Genomic DNA, 18,480 nt, shown 5'->3' on the forward strand with positions numbered 1-18,480 from the left:
TGAGCGCCAAGCGAGGCAGCTGTTAGTACCATTTTTGTAAGTCTTTGGTAGGACTCGGTCGGGGATCGAACCCACGACCTCCAGCATACGAGGCGAACGCTCTAACCACTAGGCCACCGTAACGGTTCTCAATAAAGTTTGAGTTACCGTCCTAAATAAAAGTGAGTGATCTTCATATTTGAGCTTACACTTGCTGATAGGACCATGTTATTGACATGCATGGTAGGTACATGACGTACCATAGGACCATACTATTGGTACACGTAATAGATACATGACGCACCATAGGACGTTGCTATTGATACACGTGACAGGCACATGATGCCTCACCATAGGACCATACTATTAATACACATGGTAGGTACATGATACACACTAAATCTATGTTTTTAAAAGGAGAAACATTTATTTCCATGATCGTTAACAGCATCTTCTGTGTGAAAATGTGGACACACAATAATTATATTAACCAGAGACCTAGCCTTGCATAAATGTACACAAAAGTCCAGAGTGATCGCGTTGGTTACTTAATCCTTATTCCCGACTACATAATGGAAAGATAACCGCTTTTGCCGATTCAAAAATGTCACAAATTTGAACACTCCTCAAGGAAATGAGAGGTAGTGGCCCACATGTGTCCCTGTAATATGCTGAGCCGAGAAACAGTTGTTCTGCCTATATTAAAAAATATGAGTATGCTTATTGCTACCAGCCATATCAAGATTGGTACAAAGAGATGGCCGATTATATTAAAATGTTTAGTGACATGAACTCTTCCTTCAACTATTTTTATCTGAACCCTATTTGACCTTTCTAGTAGGGATCTGCTTCAGCAGAGGGAAATGTTGCTCAATAATTCGTCGAGCCTATTGCGAGATATGGATACATAAATATACTATTTAAGTCCACATATGGTATATCTCTTCCGCTAATGATTTTGACATGGACACGTATATCTAATTATATATCTAGAGTTATTTTTGACTACATAAGAAAACATGTATTTATGAAATTCGTAGATACTAATCAAAGAAATAGGTGCCGGCTATGCAAAAATTGTATCTCAGGGGATATGTTCGTCCCACTAAGGAAGCCGGGTCGAACATATCAGCGTCAAAATATTTGCCTAGATTATGGATTAAGATTGCGAATCGTGAACCCCTACTAAGAGAATTTTCATTTCAACCCCTGTTTGACGGTTCCTATTTAGGGGTCGGTTTCATCAGTACCCAAGACTAATAACAAATTTAGCTAACCAATTTCTAGAAAATGCGAGCTAATTTATTGGGGTGGGGTGGGGATAAAATAACGCTGTAAGAGGATTTAATCTTATGCGAAACATGGGACGTAATGTCCGCTCTTTAAAGAGTTTTGACAAGGACTCTTCTTTGAGTTTTTATGTCTGCGGATATGTTCGACCCATAAAAAATTCTTGACAAATTTAGTCGAGAGGAATCAGTGTAATTTGGGGCAATGTTATGGGTACCAGGTATGAAAAACACGTTCAATGTGGGTCTATGATATCAATATTTCGTACTAAATGAACATATTTCGTACTAAATGATCTTAGAAGATTTTGATCTCAACACCTCTTTGACAGTTTCATTTTTGAGACTTGATCCAATAGTATGAATAGTGGAAAGAAAATTTGTCGAGCCGGTTTCAAGAAATCGTGGGCTCAGTATATGGCAGGTATAACAAAGAACACAAGAATATTACTTCTTCAGCCTCTACTGGGACATTACTTTTCTTCCCTAAAATGGTTTCGAAAAAGACGATTCTTTGAGACTTTGTATGAAGGGATAAATTTGATTCCGAAAAGATGTATTGAAGAAGTTCGTTAAGAGCAATCAGAGAAATAGGATGCTCTGTATGGATGACAATAGTATTAAAGAGCCAAATCTTCAGACAAATTTTAACAAATTTTGCCACGCAAAAGGCTCTTACTTAAAAACTTTTATTTGAACCCCTATTTCAGAGTTCCTAATTAAGGACCGTTACAACAGTAGCCAAATGTGCACCCCTAAAATGATTTTGACGTTGTCTTTTCTTTGAGAGTTTGTACTTAAGGATGCAATTGACTCCCAAAATAAATATTGACGAAGTTCTTTGAGAGCTCTATTGATACAGAGTAGTGTCAAAATTCCTTCGACAGATTGTGGCAAAACCTTGCTACGAGTGACCCATACTTAGACGATTTTGATTTCAACCCATATTTTGCAGGTCCTATTTAGGTGCGTGCGTGTGTGATTTTGATTTTTAAAGTAGTTTTAACAATTTTTCAGTCATATCGCTACTATGTCTGCAATGTGGCAGTTTATGTCTAACACTGGGGCATCAAGCAGTAGATATGTAGCATGATAATGTAGTCACATTATCCTGACACCAAGCCGACCAGTCCTAACACTAACCTCTTAATTATGGGCACCAAGCGAGGCAGCTGTTACTACCATTTTTGTAAGTCTTTGGTATGACTCGGTCGGGAATCGAACCAAGGACCTCCCGCATCCGAGGCGGACGCTCTATCCACTAGGCCACCGAAGCGGTCGCCAAAATTGAATTTCATTCTAAACATGCTCTTACACCAAGGGAAAATGCTGCTAACTGTGAATTATTATGAAATACTATTAGAAAAGTAACCTTTTTATTTAGGGCGGGCTTTAATCAATGAAACCAGCTTGTTTGCGGATATCTAAGGGTGAATTCTTCATGCCCCACCCCAAACAAAAAATCAATGTACCGCTCAACACCTACACCATGATGTCAAGACTCCATAAATCAAGCATTTAACGGCTGGGGTGTATTCTTAGCCAATATATCATGTTAACTCGACTCAGTGATGCTATGGCCGATGCTTTAATTAAATGAAAAAATCCAGATGCATGGTTTCTTCCTCTTGGGTTTCCCTCGTTATAAATAGTAATCAAGCAATTCTGACCTGTTCTCAGCACCATTGTTCACTTGCGAGTGAAAGAGAACATACTTTTTTATTTAAAAAGAGAAAATTTGCTATTGGTAGACACTAATGATAGCTATCCCAATTTTTAAAATAAATAAAAATATAAAACCTAAACCACAAACATCATTGCTAAAACTTAAATCAGACAAAATAAAAACCACTTTTTTTGTCCATGACAATTATTCACTATACCTGATTGCATGGTAAGACGGAACGGCATTGTGTAAAACAAGACACGTACAGTACATGATAATAATAAAATAATATAAACTTTATTATGTAATTAAAAGTTACATGAACAGCATTTCACATAATCAAATATTTACAACAGATAAAACAAGCATTCTTGTCTGTAATGATACGCCTTAAACAAGAGTAAAACGTGTTTTGTTTAATATTTTTTTATTTCATTCACACGATAGCTTGCCCTTTCTCCGCGAAACATACAATGAATTTGATAGCACTTTTTACCACTTTTGAATATTCTAGTACTTATAACTGTTATAAGATTGTACTCATTACTCTAGCTAATTGTCCACATTACTGGGTTTATATGCCATTCTATAGACAAGCGCATGCAACACAACCTAACGAATCTGCTTGATGTCAAACATTGGGCTCAGAAAACTCTAAAAACTTAATTTTAAATAAACGATTTTTTAAAAATGTGTACACTATTTGTAATTAATGTTCTTGTGAAAATACAAAAAGGTTAAATAAACATTATACTTGTCACAATATCCATTGAACCAATGCAGAGCTTGTTAAATGTTCTATGAAACTTATATGCAAGTACACCTTTTAACTATGTTGTTGCCATATCCTTAGAAACTGACCGGAAATAGATGACTACATAATGTTAACAGAGATGTGGATTGGTTATTGTGCACAGACACTGAAAACCATTATTATTTATTAGCTTGATTTAAAGAAATATAGTACATACTTATAATTAAATGTCGACAGCTAATGACAACATTCAGTCACGAAAATAAAATATTTCACTTCATGCCACACAATGCTATTCCCTTGTTCGTCATATTTTTTAAAAGTATTCTCGTAAAATACACAGCTAATGACAACATTCAGTCACGAAAATAAAATATTTCACTTCATGCCACACAATGCTATTCCCTTGTTCGTCATATTTTTTAAAAGTATTCTCGTAAAATACAGACACTAAAGCGAGTCAGATAAGACAATGATTCTTCATATATTCCTCATTCATTACCATTCTCAAAACATGTTGAATATCGAAACATTTATTTGATTGTTATTAAATGGACAAACAACTGTTTTAGAACAATTGACTTACTTTAGGAAAAACCGGACTCATTTTAGACTAAAATAACGGACTTTAGGCGAAAAAGCTACAACGCTATGTCTGTAATTCACGTTCTGCTATTATTGTCTTTTCTTTTTTTTTCTCCTTTATCATGTTTTCTGCATTTCACTACATTTCGTACCAATTTTATCCACACCACATCGCAGTACCCACACCACACGCTCCGATACCAACTATTCGCCCTCAATAGTTAATCTGTCCAACGAAAGCACTTTTGCCGCCACGACCACGACCACCAAATTTCTTCTGCGTCTGGCGATTTCCACTCTGGAAATTTTCCGTTCTCTTTTCGCGATATTTTGGCCTTCCAGTACTGTCTCGAGTCTTTGACAGACTACACTCTATTCTAAACCTTCCATACACCCTTCCATTCATTTCTTCTATAGCTGTCAATGCATCTTCTCTGTTCTCAAAATGTACAAATCCATAATCTTTCGCCAAGTGAACCTTTTCTATCTTGCCAAATCTTTCGAACCATATCTTCACGGTATCTAACTTTGTATATCTGCTGAGATTCTTCACATAAACAACCTTGACCTTGGACATGAACTCGTCATCTGGCTCGTCTTGAGGCTCGGCCCAATTAACAACTATATCAAACCCAAACAGCGATGACCCATCACTCTCCAGATTTTTCTTTGCTGCTGATGCCTGCTTGTGATCTTCATATTCAACAAAGCAGTAACCTTTGTTTTGTTTAAAGTTGATTTCCCGCATTTCAGATGAACAATATACAATCACATCCTTGATTCCTGACGTAATCTTCTCAAATTCTTCTTTGAGCTCTTTTGCTGACATGTGCATTGGAATTTTCCCCACATACAGGCATGTCTTTGTGTTTCTAATATTTGTTCTTAGCGTCTTGCCTGGTCGGACCTCGAAATGTGTCAACAGACGTCTAGCGCTATCAGCATCGTCTTTCTTACAATAGGAAACGAAGCAGTAACGCTTGTTGTAACCTGTCTGGATGTCAATCGGTAAGCGAATCTCATAAATTTGTCCAAATTTGTGGAACAATGGAACCAGCTTGTCCTCAAACCAATCTTTAGGGATACTACCAACAGTAACTTCATGGCCATGTCGAGGGGGTCCTCCTTCATAGTCTGGAGGAGGACCTCCATATCTCCTGTGTCCTGGTATGATTTCCAGCGGATACCCAGTCTCCTTTACAATTTGTCTCAACTTCTCTTTATCGGGACCTGGCAATGACCCCGACGGATCTATGTATGAACTTTTGTTTCTAATGAAAATTTGCATCTGGTAGCATAGATAGGCACTCTTGTTGACAACGTACTCAACATCACTCTTAAGGACCAATGTTATCATGAGTTTCGCATCGTCGAGTGAAAACTCTTTGATGGCCTCTCTGGCTGTTTCATCTAGGTTATCATAACAAATGTTCTCGTTTTTGAAAAACCTGAGTAATTCTACAGCAACGCTCTCATCAATTCCATAATCAAGAAATATCTGGAGGTCACTGGACCCTTTCAAGGTACCATCCGAATGGAATTGTTCCTCTCGTAGTATCTGATTCCCTGTCTGCTTATCCACTTCTTCATTACTTCCAAGTTCTTCCTGGTAATCGGAAAGCTCCCCATCTGAAAGTCAAGAGCACAATCTCTAAATAGACATCCAAATAAATACAACGAAATCTATCTACAAATCATAATATTGTCCTTTACAGATGTGTACCCTTTATTTGGAAGGTCGTATCAGATAAAAGGGTTCTTATTCACCCTTACAAACTATCATATATTATATGGAGGTGGTTTTTAAAGCAAATTTCCCTGACCATTTAGATAGCAAGGTACGCTTTCATAAAATTACAAGTTAGAACTCTTGTTAACAGATGTCACACTAGAATTTTAAAACTTCGTAAAATTCGGGGTCCCACCAGCAAATGTTGCAGTCCCCTCCCAGAAACATGTTGAAGTGGGTACATGTCCATTAAAATGCCTCGAATAAACAGACACAAAACCTTTATTAATTTGTATTATTCTTAAAAAAATAACTATGTATTAAAATTGATATCATGGACAAATTTCATATTCTGTAACTACAAAATATTTCACTTTTGTCGCATTTCACATAATTTGCTTGGCTTTGGATAGCATTCCTCCACACTAGGTCCCTCTTCTTTGACTCGCGTCATTTGTGTTAAGGTCTCGTGTATTATTCTGTACTTTCCCTTAGTCTTGATTTTGTTCTGCACACTGAAGCCTCTCTTGCGTGCCATGGATGTCACTGGTGACACCAACACAATCACAGCTTGGACTGCAGAGTCTGGAAATCTCTGTACTCTTGAAGTAGAGTTGTACAGGCTTATGTCAGTGTGCAGTTCAATGATTTTATGACTACCTAGCAAGTAGGTGGCCTCAATATATTATATGAATAGAAAATGTGAACTTTGCAGATTAGAAGAACCAGTAGTTTCCATTCAGTTTAAGTTTCCACATTATTTACACCACTGGCATATAGCTCTTGTTTGTCAATCAGAATGAATTTTATAAATTCAAGGAAAGATTTATTCCAAACACTAAGCCATGCATCACACACTTCCTTACACTTGGCTACTGTCCGTCCAAACTATCAGTTGTAGCAACTTTAGCTTTGTTCTGAATCTCATTAAAAATCTTCATCAGTTTTCGTTTAACCCCAAAATACTTATCCAAATTTGCACACGGCATTTTGTCCAAGTCTCAAGTGCCTTGATGTCGAGGTCGGATGCATTACTTATATGGCTACAATTAGAAACGAGCACAATAACAGGGATCGTGCTACGCTTCGCCAATGTCGGAAACTGCGATTTTTTATTCCTAATTAGCGACAAAATATACCATCTGGATATATTTTTGGTGGCAACATTTTTGGCCGATAAAAACTGGGTTTAACGCCATTTTTCAGCACGATAGGCTATGCATGGCGGCCAGTATTAAAGGTGGAGGAAGAACCCGTGAAAACCCCAGGAAGAACCACCGACCCACGAGAAGCTACTGGCAAGCTTTCTCACATACCCACATTGGCCGAACCCACGCAGATAGTGGTAAGATGACAGTGATCCGTAACGGAGAGCGCTTTAGACCACTCGGCGCTCCCTCTTAACTTTGGAGTGAAGGCACCATGACAGGTCCCCGAAAATGTGGATATAAAAATGCACTGGAATCTACATAAACAGGTCCTTGTTTCATATTGATAAATCACCCCAACAGTGCAATATGATCCGCTTACGCTGCTGTCTGGCCTTGGTACTGTATGCTGTAATATACCCGAAATAGCCATGCAACTGACTAGCTACAATTAACCACCTCTGAACGCGAGAACGGGAAATAACTACAGTCGATCAGAGGACAGCAATTTAAAAGAAAAATGTAATAGGAAAAAATAGCTTTCATACAACTTCAAAGAAAACTGGTTACCTCTGAAGCACCGATATATACCAAGCAAATAAAAAAATGTTCTACAATTATTTGATGTTGCTGCAGCAATAACAAACATATATTTGTTTGGTCCTTCAAAGAGAGCCTTTAGTGGTTCCTTCAGTAAGACATGCACCTTGATCAAAGCAAACCAACGTTGAACGACCTTTTATCAAAGGAAATCAGCAACAAACTTAAATAAACTTATTGTTTCATTTTTCATAGTGATTAGAACATATGCATTGTGCCTCAAAAGTTTCCTGCTTGCAACAAAAAAGTGCTTACGTAGATCACCTGCGTGGGTCATTTTCTGTGTCCTGGATAAAAAATTTGCGTCTAAAAATACGCGTAATTCAGCGTTTCCAAACTTACAATTAATTGTAATCTACCCCATTTCTTAAATCTGCATGTCTTGAGCTTATGACATATCAAATTTAGTCAAAACGATAACAAAGATAATCATCTCACACATGCCTATTTCATTTGGAAAACTGATTTAACAAACACGAGTTGAAAACTCTTTGGCGACTACTATCGAGTCTATGCGATCAATAAAAGCGTTTGTGATTAAAAGGAATCATTTAAACGAGTTGCCTTTTGAGCATAAATTGACAACTGCTATTAAGAAAATCTTTTCAGAAAATACGACGATTCATTGTACGGTTCAATAATAAAAATTATATCAATAGTACGATAAGGAACTTTATTAAAACCATAATCTGTGATTTACGACAAATATTTGTTATTGTTTTAAATTCTTCCCATTGGATACCCGTTTTAAAACTTTTAAAACTATTTTTGATGATCGTTGTAAAACAGAACCAATTTTGCTCGTGATAATAACAGAGGACGGTCTAATATGATTTCATACAGTACCAATGTTTTTATGTTATTTAATAGTACATCTTATCCTCCTTCTCTTTGGAGCATTGTCTTTATATGTCTTATCCATTTCAAAGATTCCTTCAATCTGTTTAAAACCTGCTAGCAAAAATATATACAGTCCTTTTCTCAGAAAGTAAGTCCTTCACACAGAGCTTGTGGCAAAAGGAGTCCTTTTCACACTTTATACCCACCTAGTTATTACTCTGTAAACTCTCAGTCACAATTATAGTACCAGATACAATTGATGCACGGTTGATCTAGATCTCAGACCATAACGGAGCCGGCCCATAACAAGGTCAGTCCATTACAGATACGGACTCTACATTTATTTAAGAAATTTCTCCATAGAAATAATCGGTCCATTACGGAGTCGGCCCTCACATTGGTCTTGCATGACTTCGTAACAGTTTGTTCGTATTGAGCAAATAGCTAATAATTTATTGGTACATGTCACTTCAATGAAAAGTAAAATTATTGCATGTTGTCAGCTATAAATTTTGTGTCAACGTGGTCAGATTAAAAGTCAAATATTACTTGTTCTACAATTTAATGCTAATATATCTTAACCAAATCAGTTCAATCGTGATTGTTAAATGCTCGGTACAATAAATGTCATAAATAAAAATATCAGACGAAAATTCATTATGGTATGGTACACAATTGGGTCAGGGAAAAAGATTGTTGAATATTTATTGCTGATAATAAATTCATATAAATACGATACATATTTATAGAAGGAAAAATACAGGGCAAAGAAAACAACTGTATGCTATAAACATACCTAACATTTAGAAACGTTTGCTTATGATTTGATAAAGAAAATATATATTTATTTCAATCAACATGAAAGCCGTACAAGGACAGAGACGTTGTAAAGTTAGAAAATGGAAAATATTTACGTTTTACGGTGTACAAATTGGAAGTGCAACTGTAATCATATGCACACGTTTAAACACATGTTATTTTAAATGTTTTCACGGTACTTAAAGTTGTTGTTGTTGTAGGGTTTAACGCCATTTTTCATCACACGATAGGCTATACATGGCGGCCAGTATTAATGGTGCAGGAGGAACCCGGGAAAATTCGTACTGTTGAATAAAAGTGTCATTAGAGCTTATTTATCACCAATTGGCCCACGGGATAATGTCTGATTTGATGTTTACTGATTATTTCTTATTGTGCTTTGACATTTGCCGCAAGACAATGCTACTTATATACAATAGCCATGCACATAATGATGAATATTAGCCTCTCGGAAAAATATGTTGCAGCAACTAGTTTGGGACGACTTATAATAGTTGTCGGTTCATAAATTTAAATGATATGCAGGTAATTTTTTGTTCCCTTTAAGTACTACATTCCGAAATGGTCAAGATCCAAAGATATACCGAATGCTAATGAGTTATTAAAGCATTCTGTTTACAAGGCATGCCTACTGAAACAGTAAATAAAACAGATCCCGACTCTCAATAGGAGTAGACACGGACAGTTTAAAAATGTTGATTATGCGGTTTATAATTTAATTAATGAGATTATGATTTTTTGCAAAGTAAATGACCATTGAAAGAAACTAATACTGATCGATTCGCTTCACTGCAAAATAGCCTCCGTCAAAACCGTCACTGTTTCACAAGATCGCCATTTAAAAATCCGATCACGTCAAAAGTACAAGAGCTTACAACATTATCGCCTTCACTACAACGATTTTCAAATGTTTGCAAAATATAAATAGACTAAACATAATTTTTACATGGTATTGACGTCGTTCTTGCATTTGTATTTAATCCAATTAAGTTAATGTATGGATTGTTTGAATTATGCTGTTTTCATCATCATTTTAATATTTGATAATGTACTCGCCAAAAATTAAGACTTACGACTTTTTAGGGAAAATTACAATGAATTGGTTTTACTAGCGTAATTCATTGGTTTGGTTTAAAACTTGATTGAATTTGTTCTTTACCTTTTTAAAATTAATTCATTAGTTTTGTTTTTGTTCTTGTTTGTTGTTTGCTCCGAGCTTCCGGGTATCAGATTAATAGTCGATAATGTTTAAAAAACTTCGAGTCATGTCCTTTGCATGGTGCATAAATAGACCCGAAAACGCCAAAAACCGAGATGCATTATTTTATTTTTGGTAGCGTTTTATTGCAGATAAGTAACAGCACGTCGCAAGACGGATCAAACTTAAAACACTAATTATCGTATTAATATTGAAAGAATCATGCATGAAATACGACACTTTATAAAATTTATTTAAAGTCGTTTGCATGCAGTGTTTTATCCGGCCGTGTGTCTCTGCAGCTTAAGAAGAACATATTACGTGAAATCAAACTTACACAAAAAGATATATTCAGTTTTTATTTATTTTTTAGAAATATATTTTAACCGCTACATCAGTCTGTTCCCCTTTTGAAAGTTTCAAATATTTCTGAACCCTGTCTTTGAGGCTCATACGGTTACAATAAATGAAGCGCATGGTTATTGAATGGAATTGAAGAAAAGTTTTTGTCATGGGCGAATTTTCAGTGTGGCATTTTGGCCTGATCCCTAAAGATTAAAACAAATGAAATGACCACTGAAAAACGAATACATCCGCATTACTATTATATAAATCGTGGGCCGAATATATAATCGAGCCGAGTACCTTATGGGCCGAGTACGTTCATGAACCGACTAAGCAAGGGGCCGAATAGTCCCGGAATCTTTTAAAGCACTTGATTAAGAAAGACTTTGATAAACGTGCATACACACACATAATAGGTCTCATGCCACCGTGTAATGAAATGTATATTGATACAAATAAACAATGTATTAATTACAAACGTCAGGCAAATATAAAAATGCAATAAATATTCAAATTACTTAACATAGATTCAACTGCAGGTTTAAAACAATATTTGATTTGTGAACTATGGGTGCGTCGTTTACTCAAATGCACTAAAATATACTCAAATAGATCACGTTTATTATTAAATGTAAATGACCATTTTCTTGTGTTATTGGTTTATTTAAAGAAAAATAAGCTAAATTTTGTCAAATATTATTAACAGATTAATAATAATAAAAGGTGTTTAAAATCAATTAACTATTAAAAACTAGCTTACTATATAAATATACCTCCAAAGACATAATTAGTGTTTCTGAGTTTAAATGAGAATATTTCAGTGCCGAAGAACTACATCCATCAGCACGAGATCAGTAAAACGCGGAAATTTGCAGGTTATTATTAATAAATACTACTATTTGTAAAAAAAAAATATATAACTTCATTTTAAATACACCAATAACACAATATAAATATATTTTGATATTAAAGATATGTACTTGGGTGTACTTGAGTAAATCTGAGGACAACTACGCACCCGTCCTATGTGAAGATCTGCGAGAAACTGAAACAGTTCTCATGTTGTAGAGCTTTAGGTTTTCCAGTCCACTTATTTCTCCTAGTAAAATCAGATGAGTTACAAATTTGTATTTGGGAGAGTTATCGTTCGTTGCGCTCTGTTCTGAACGACATTTACTACTTAAACATTTGAAAGTTGTGACTTTTTATTCTTTTGGGCACCAGACAGATACACTACCACCACCACCATTTCCAAAAAAAGTTAAAAGTGATTTATGTGTAAGTGTATCCCCCTGGTATATTGTTTGTTTTATTTTTATAAAAGGAATTTTCAATCAAAAAAGGAATTATTTTAAATTTTTGATGAGGTATTTATATTTCCTAGTGTTATCTATAAAGGTGTTCATCCGAGCCAAGTTTCTTTCACCTAGCTCGAATTCGCTCCCCTAGTTCGTGTTTGTGACATTTGCTAGAGGTCTCCTTAGTCTCGTGTTTGCTATATGTGTATTGCTATATATGTGAATGCTTTCCGTGTTGAGACAGCATATCAGTCACATTTCCCCAGTTTGCCTTAGTACTAGTTTTTATTTTTATTTTAATATACTTTATTAATCATTTTTGAAAGGGCAACTGAGCGGTGTACTATTTTCAATAGAAAAAAAGCCTAGTGTTTTATGTGCGTGCTTGTATGTCTCGCTCATCGTATAATTTTGTAATGAGGCAGGCTGTACTCGAGTGAGGGTCCATCGTTTATTTTTTTGTCGTATTTCACCCGACTAGAGTTTTGGCCCCATCTGTTATTTATTGTGGCCAAAATTCCAATTTATATTAGTTAACTATACAGTACGGGAGCCGTATAGTTAAGAGAGAGCGAGAGTTAGAAATAAGTAGAGGTGTTGTGTTTGTTTTTGTGTTTTGCATGTACTAGTGTTCAATATGAGGTGTTCTTCTTGGGCTCTTTTATGGGCCTTTCCACTTCGCGTGGCGCCATGTGATATAGCCCCATGACGTCATTACTTCTTACTTTCCCCATACAGATACCCAGTCCTTTTGTATATTTAAAGGTAAGGAGAATATCCCATAAGGATTGTTTCATATTTATATATAAACACATGCAAATTAATAAGTGTTTAACGATATATTAGCCACCACCCAGGAGAGCAGGGTGGGAACGAGGTCTTAGCCCGCGGTTTGCGTTAGTACTCGTAATGAGCGCTACACCAAGGCCCCTTTCTTACCCCTACTCCCTGTTTGGTATTTGGTACATAAACACGTGCAAATTTATTAGCGGCATATTACATTTATATGTTTGTTTGCTGTGGGGGGGGGGGTAAATCCATTTTATATTTAATTTTTGAGAGATATCAAGTGATTTTTACTGACTTTAATTTTTTTTTAATTTAAATAATTCTATTGGTTATGACGGCCTATGTTAGTTATTTTTTAATTATTATTACCTGACAACAGTCCATTGTTTTTCTAATGTAATATGTTATCTTAATCATTGGGTTTTTTCCCCGCAATTCCCGTCCAAATATAGAATATGTTTCCTTTGATATCTCTTTTTAACATATCTCCATAATCAGTTTAATGCGGTCATCCTTCCTTCTATCACATTGTGCGATGGCATGGTATTTGGTGAAGTAGGGTGTTTTACACATGGGACATTTGATTGTGCGAATCATCCTTCTTCTCAAGGCAGTTTCGCCTGTTAGCCACGCATTATGCAAATATTTAAATATGAGACTTTGCATTTTAACTGATCTGATGTTAACTCAGTACCTACACACTCTATCCCAATCTATATAGATGTTTTCCTCCTCTACTTTGTTTCTTTTAATTTTTGCTTCATATTCCCATAACCAGTCATATGTCTTAGGTATGTCCTTTTCCCAGAGTTCCGTTTTGTCCTTAAACTTGCATATATTGTTGTCTGAAAGGTCTAGGTACTTCTAACTTTTTGCATAACTTTCTATAAATATCTTGCCTGTTCCTTAAGGTGAAGCCGTACCAATATACGCATAGGGCTTCCCATGGACTTTTTAGTATGGTCGGTAGTCTATTGTTTGAATCTGTTTATAATATTTGTATTTTTGTTTTAAATGGGGCATGGTAAGGCTAAGCCACCTTTTGTTCTAGCTCTATATAATGTTCATTTTTGGACGTAATGTGTCTTGAAGTTCCATATATAGTTTATAATTTCCTTATCTATCTTATCTAAATTTTTATTTTCTAAATCTACGGTGTTTATTATATAGTTCATGTTGGAGTACATGTATGTTTTTGCTACTTGTTCACGCTCCATTATACATAATGGCGTTAGTGCCCAGATTTCGATATTCTCTTAGGTTTTTTTGGTATATATTTTTGTAGTTTTCTATTTTTCTTCGTTTTTCCCAAAGAAGATTCCTAAATCTTTAATATTTACCTTGTTGAAGTGTGTGATAAATCGGGGTGGTTTCCACTCCAGTTCCCTATTTTTAGTATTTCTGTTTTATCATGATTTATTTGCGACCCTGATGCTTTTCCAAAAGATTTGTATTCCTTTTGCAGGTGTTTAAAGGAATTTTGGTCTTTTATGAAGTTAGTATAGTCATCGGCATGTTGTAGCATTTTGAAATCCTCTTTCAGGTCGGGGATTTTTATACCTTCAATATTTTTGTTATTCCGTATTTTGATGCTTAGTATTTCAATTGCTATTACGTATAATAGCATAGATAGTGGGCAGCCTTGCCGCACAGATCTTTGAATATCAAATTTATCCGTGACAGCGCCGTTTACGTGTACTCTAGCTGTTATTTTATTGTACAGAAATTTATTCCAGTTTTGGAAATTAATTCAAAATCCAAATTTCTCTAATACCTTTTGGGTATAGTTATTTTCCAATCTGTCGAAAGCTTTCTCCTGGTAATAACGTACAATAGCACCTTGTTGACCTGTTTCGTTTACATAATCAATAATCGTTCTCATATTTAAGATATTTTTTGCACATTTCGTCTCTTCCCCCACATGACTGGTTTATATTTACGATTTCATTTAGACATAATTTAACTCTATTTGCTAAAACGTTGCTTAAAATCTTGTAATCTATATTTAGGAGGGAGATGGGCCTCCAATTGTTTAGGTATTCCCATCCCCTTTCCCTTCGTATATAATTGTTATTAACCCTTCTCTCATTGTTTCCGTCATGTCATTTTTAAAAAGAATGTTATTATATAAATTTTCCAGAATCAAAGCTAACTCACTTTTAGTTGGTCAATGTTTTGTGAAGTATACAAGTTGGTATAAAAATAATTAATTTCCCCATGTATTTCGTTTTTCCCTGTTATTTCCCTCCCATTTTCATTTATTTTCTCTAGTTGCCCCCCCCCCCCATCCCTCTCTTTTATATAGTCCATTTGCTTTTTTGTATATGGTGTTGTATCTTCCCGCTCTTAATTCAAAGCCTCTATTTTCCTCATCAGTAATTTTTTCAGTTGGTTTTGTAATTGCTTTATCTGTTCCTCTGGTAATTTCCCTTTTAGAATAATTTTAATAATCTTGTTTTTCCATTTGTTGTAGTTAATTCCTTTTTATAGAATGATATACTCCTAATTTTTAATATATCCCAATCCGTAATTATACCTTTGTTACCAAATTTGTTGAAGTTTTCTAATTCATTTTGTATTTCGTCTTTATAATCATCTATTTCTAAGACTTTGTTGTTCAGTTTCCATACTCCCTCCCCACCCATTTTGTTTTACTTAGTATTTTACAATCGAGACTTATTAATTTATGATCAAAAAATTTAAATCATCTATTTTTGCATTTTTATATTGATTATTCTGAAAACATGTTAAATAGAACTTGTCTAATCTACTAGCTTTTTCATTTTTATATTCGTATGTGTATTCGGTCCTAAGTAATTTTGTTTCTCTGTATATATCATTTAATTTATGTTTCCGTATAAATTCTTCCATTATACGTTTTGCAGTTAAATCATTTGTTGTAAAGCCTCCAATTCTGTCAATATCGTCCCCCACCCAGTTAAAATCACCCCTTATAATACATAGTTCCATTCTGTGATCATTTAAATATTTGTGTACATTTTTAATAAATTCATCCTTTTTATATCTAGTTGCTGGAAAATAGACATTAATAATGATTTTTTTCCAACTTTATGTGAATCATCCTACCCTTGAAATTTTCATCTTTGTCCACCCTTTCCCAATTTAAACCCCTCCTATTTTTTATTATAGTTGCAACACCCCACCCCCCTTTGTCATCTCTTCTACAATTATTATTAATCACTAATGCATCTAACTCTTCTTCTAATTTGGTCTTATATATATTCATTTTAAAAAATTGTTGTGTGTTTCCTAACCCAATATTACATCATATGCATTTAAATCTATTAATTTGTTTATTTTTCCCTTATCTAGTCCATTTGTATTTATTGATGCTAGTCGGAAGTTTTTTCCCTCCATTTCTGTTTCCCTCAGGTGGCCGCTCTGTTCTTTTCCTTTATTTAGAATTGATTCCAAGCATTTGTAGTAATATTATTATAAATTTATGTTTGTTTAAATGTGAGATATATTTATTTGAAATTTGAGTGTCTGGGGGCACAGGGCCCCCATCAATGACCTCTTTGGTGTTTGATCCACCTTCTCTCTCAGGTTTTGTTAGTTCAATGTTATAGCCCATATTTGTCAATTCCATGTCTGTTCCATTGCTTACGTCCATTTCATTTTCCGTATCGTTTTCTATTTATCTTTCTAGGTGTTCTCCACTTGCTTTATCTATGGTTTCTTCTCTTTCTTCATCGCTGTCTGATTTGTCTGTGATGTCTGAGTTATGATTTCCCTTCTTTATAATTTTCTTTTTGTTCCCCACGGCTACTTGTATTGTAGTAACTTATGGGTGATGTCGACGCTGATAATGATTTCCCGTGTTTTCTTTTTCTCCCCCCCCCCCCCATTTGTAAACCGTCAATGTCATTTATGTTGATCCCTCTCACTCTTAACACCGTTAAAATTTCCACTTGCCTTTGTATGACTTCTACCCTCCCAAAGTCAATGGTTTGACATCCCCCAGGGTGGCAGGCTACAAGGCTTTGTTGCCCCTCCGACCCCTCTATTCTTGTTTCAAACTAATGCCTAAGTCTTGACTCTATCTCTACTTGGGCCATTGTTGTGATTGTTTAAGCTTGAATGGAGCTCACTCCAATTTGAAAAGGACTTTGAGTGAGCGCGTCTCACACTACTGTGATTAACGTAAATGTATTAAAATGCTAAAATAACACTTTCCAAAAACAAACAAGTTTTCTACATCAAAATCTAATCCTCACAAGCTGTAAGATTTTAAACTACAAACAATAAAAAAATGAAAATATGAAATACAAAAAGTCGAAAATGTGTAATACAAAATAAAGCATTGATAAGCAAGAAAAAGGGGGAAAAAAATAGTAAAGCAAGAAAACCCAATAGGAAACTAAGGTTCCCTAATTATAAACACTTACAAATTTTCAAAATTGATCCATTATATTTACAAACATATAATACCTCTCCGCATATTACCATCCATTCAACCAACGCCGATAATTCTTTGCATCCTCTGCTTTAAAGCGCACAAAAAGCACACCCGCTTTTCTCGACGACCTGACGCGTTTTTTTTTTTTTTTTTGTTTGTTTGTTTTGTTGTTGTGAAAGTTGTGATTCGATTGATTTACTACAAGCTCAACATAAACACAATTTCTTATCAGCATGCCTTGAGATATGATCGTTAGCCACGAGCGCCTTCTTTGATTGCGTATTTCCCGGGAGTGATAGGGATTGGTTTCTTTTATGTATTTCCATAGCACAAGTCTGAACAATTCATTATTGTGGCATTGCTGTTAACCCAAGATAAATTAGGTGTGAAATAACAGGAAAGAAGGGTTAAATAATGGGAAAATGGAATATAATTTAACAAATGTTACCACACTAATGCATATAAATTCTCAAATAACAAGTTTTCGCAACATATAATTTTTTCACTGTCAAATAAAACGCACGACCGATATGATCGATGGATTACATCTGTAGAACGGATTCTATTATATACTTAACAATCTAAATTTGGATTTAAAAAAGCGCACCATAGCCATCAAAATTTATATATATACACACACACATTGCCATTCCAATATAATCTTGTGTTACTGATATGTATTTGGAAAATATAATTCTGCTTTTTATGTTCTGTAGGGGAAGTCATTCTAACTGGAAAATAGCCGTTAACAAACAAAATTACCTTGCCTACATGGGTCTTCGTCATAGTCCTCATTGCTGTGGCCTAGATTCGCTTCAGACATGATTCAAAGTCTGTGCTACAAACTAGAAAAAAGGGAACGTGAAATTGAAACACATCCTGAATATTCATGATTTGTTTTCTTGTTAATTTTTAAGAAATATTTTTGATTCAAATAGTAGAAATGTCTTAAAACCTTGTTGCAGATTATGAGCTCTGTATAGAAAAATATTCAGCAAGATTGAAAATGAAAAAATCTATA

The 18,480-nt window shown here is 35.0% G+C and overlaps 1 protein-coding gene across 2 annotated transcripts; it reads right to left on the reverse strand.

The window, feature by feature from the left end:
• Nucleotides 1-3,333: 3,333 nt before the first annotated feature.
• LOC149794053 (heterogeneous nuclear ribonucleoprotein R-like) lies at nucleotides 3,334-18,306 on the reverse strand. Of its 2 annotated transcripts, XR_016422608.1 has the most exons (3): nucleotides 18,222-18,306; nucleotides 4,138-5,902; nucleotides 3,334-4,031 (listed from the first exon to the last, which is right to left on the reverse strand). XR_016422608.1 is itself a non-coding variant. In XM_089966505.1 (2 exons), exons 1-2 carry the CDS (start codon nucleotides 18,280-18,282, stop codon nucleotides 4,488-4,490), a joined length of 1,476 nt encoding a protein of 491 aa, XP_089822631.1. In that variant the 5' UTR covers nucleotides 18,283-18,306; the 3' UTR covers nucleotides 4,068-4,487. The 2 variants fall into 2 exon arrangements, 1 of the variants encoding a protein (XP_089822631.1); XM_089966505.1 differs by lacking the exon at nucleotides 3,334-4,031 and having other exon boundaries at nucleotides 4,068-5,902.
• Nucleotides 18,307-18,480: the final 174 nt, after the last annotated feature.

Source organism: Sinohyriopsis cumingii, chromosome 8 (assembly GCF_028554795.1).
Source record: "Sinohyriopsis cumingii isolate HCF-2022 chromosome 8, ASM2855479v2, whole genome shotgun sequence".
NCBI classification, from domain to species: Eukaryota; Metazoa; Mollusca; class Bivalvia; order Unionida; family Unionidae; genus Sinohyriopsis; species Sinohyriopsis cumingii.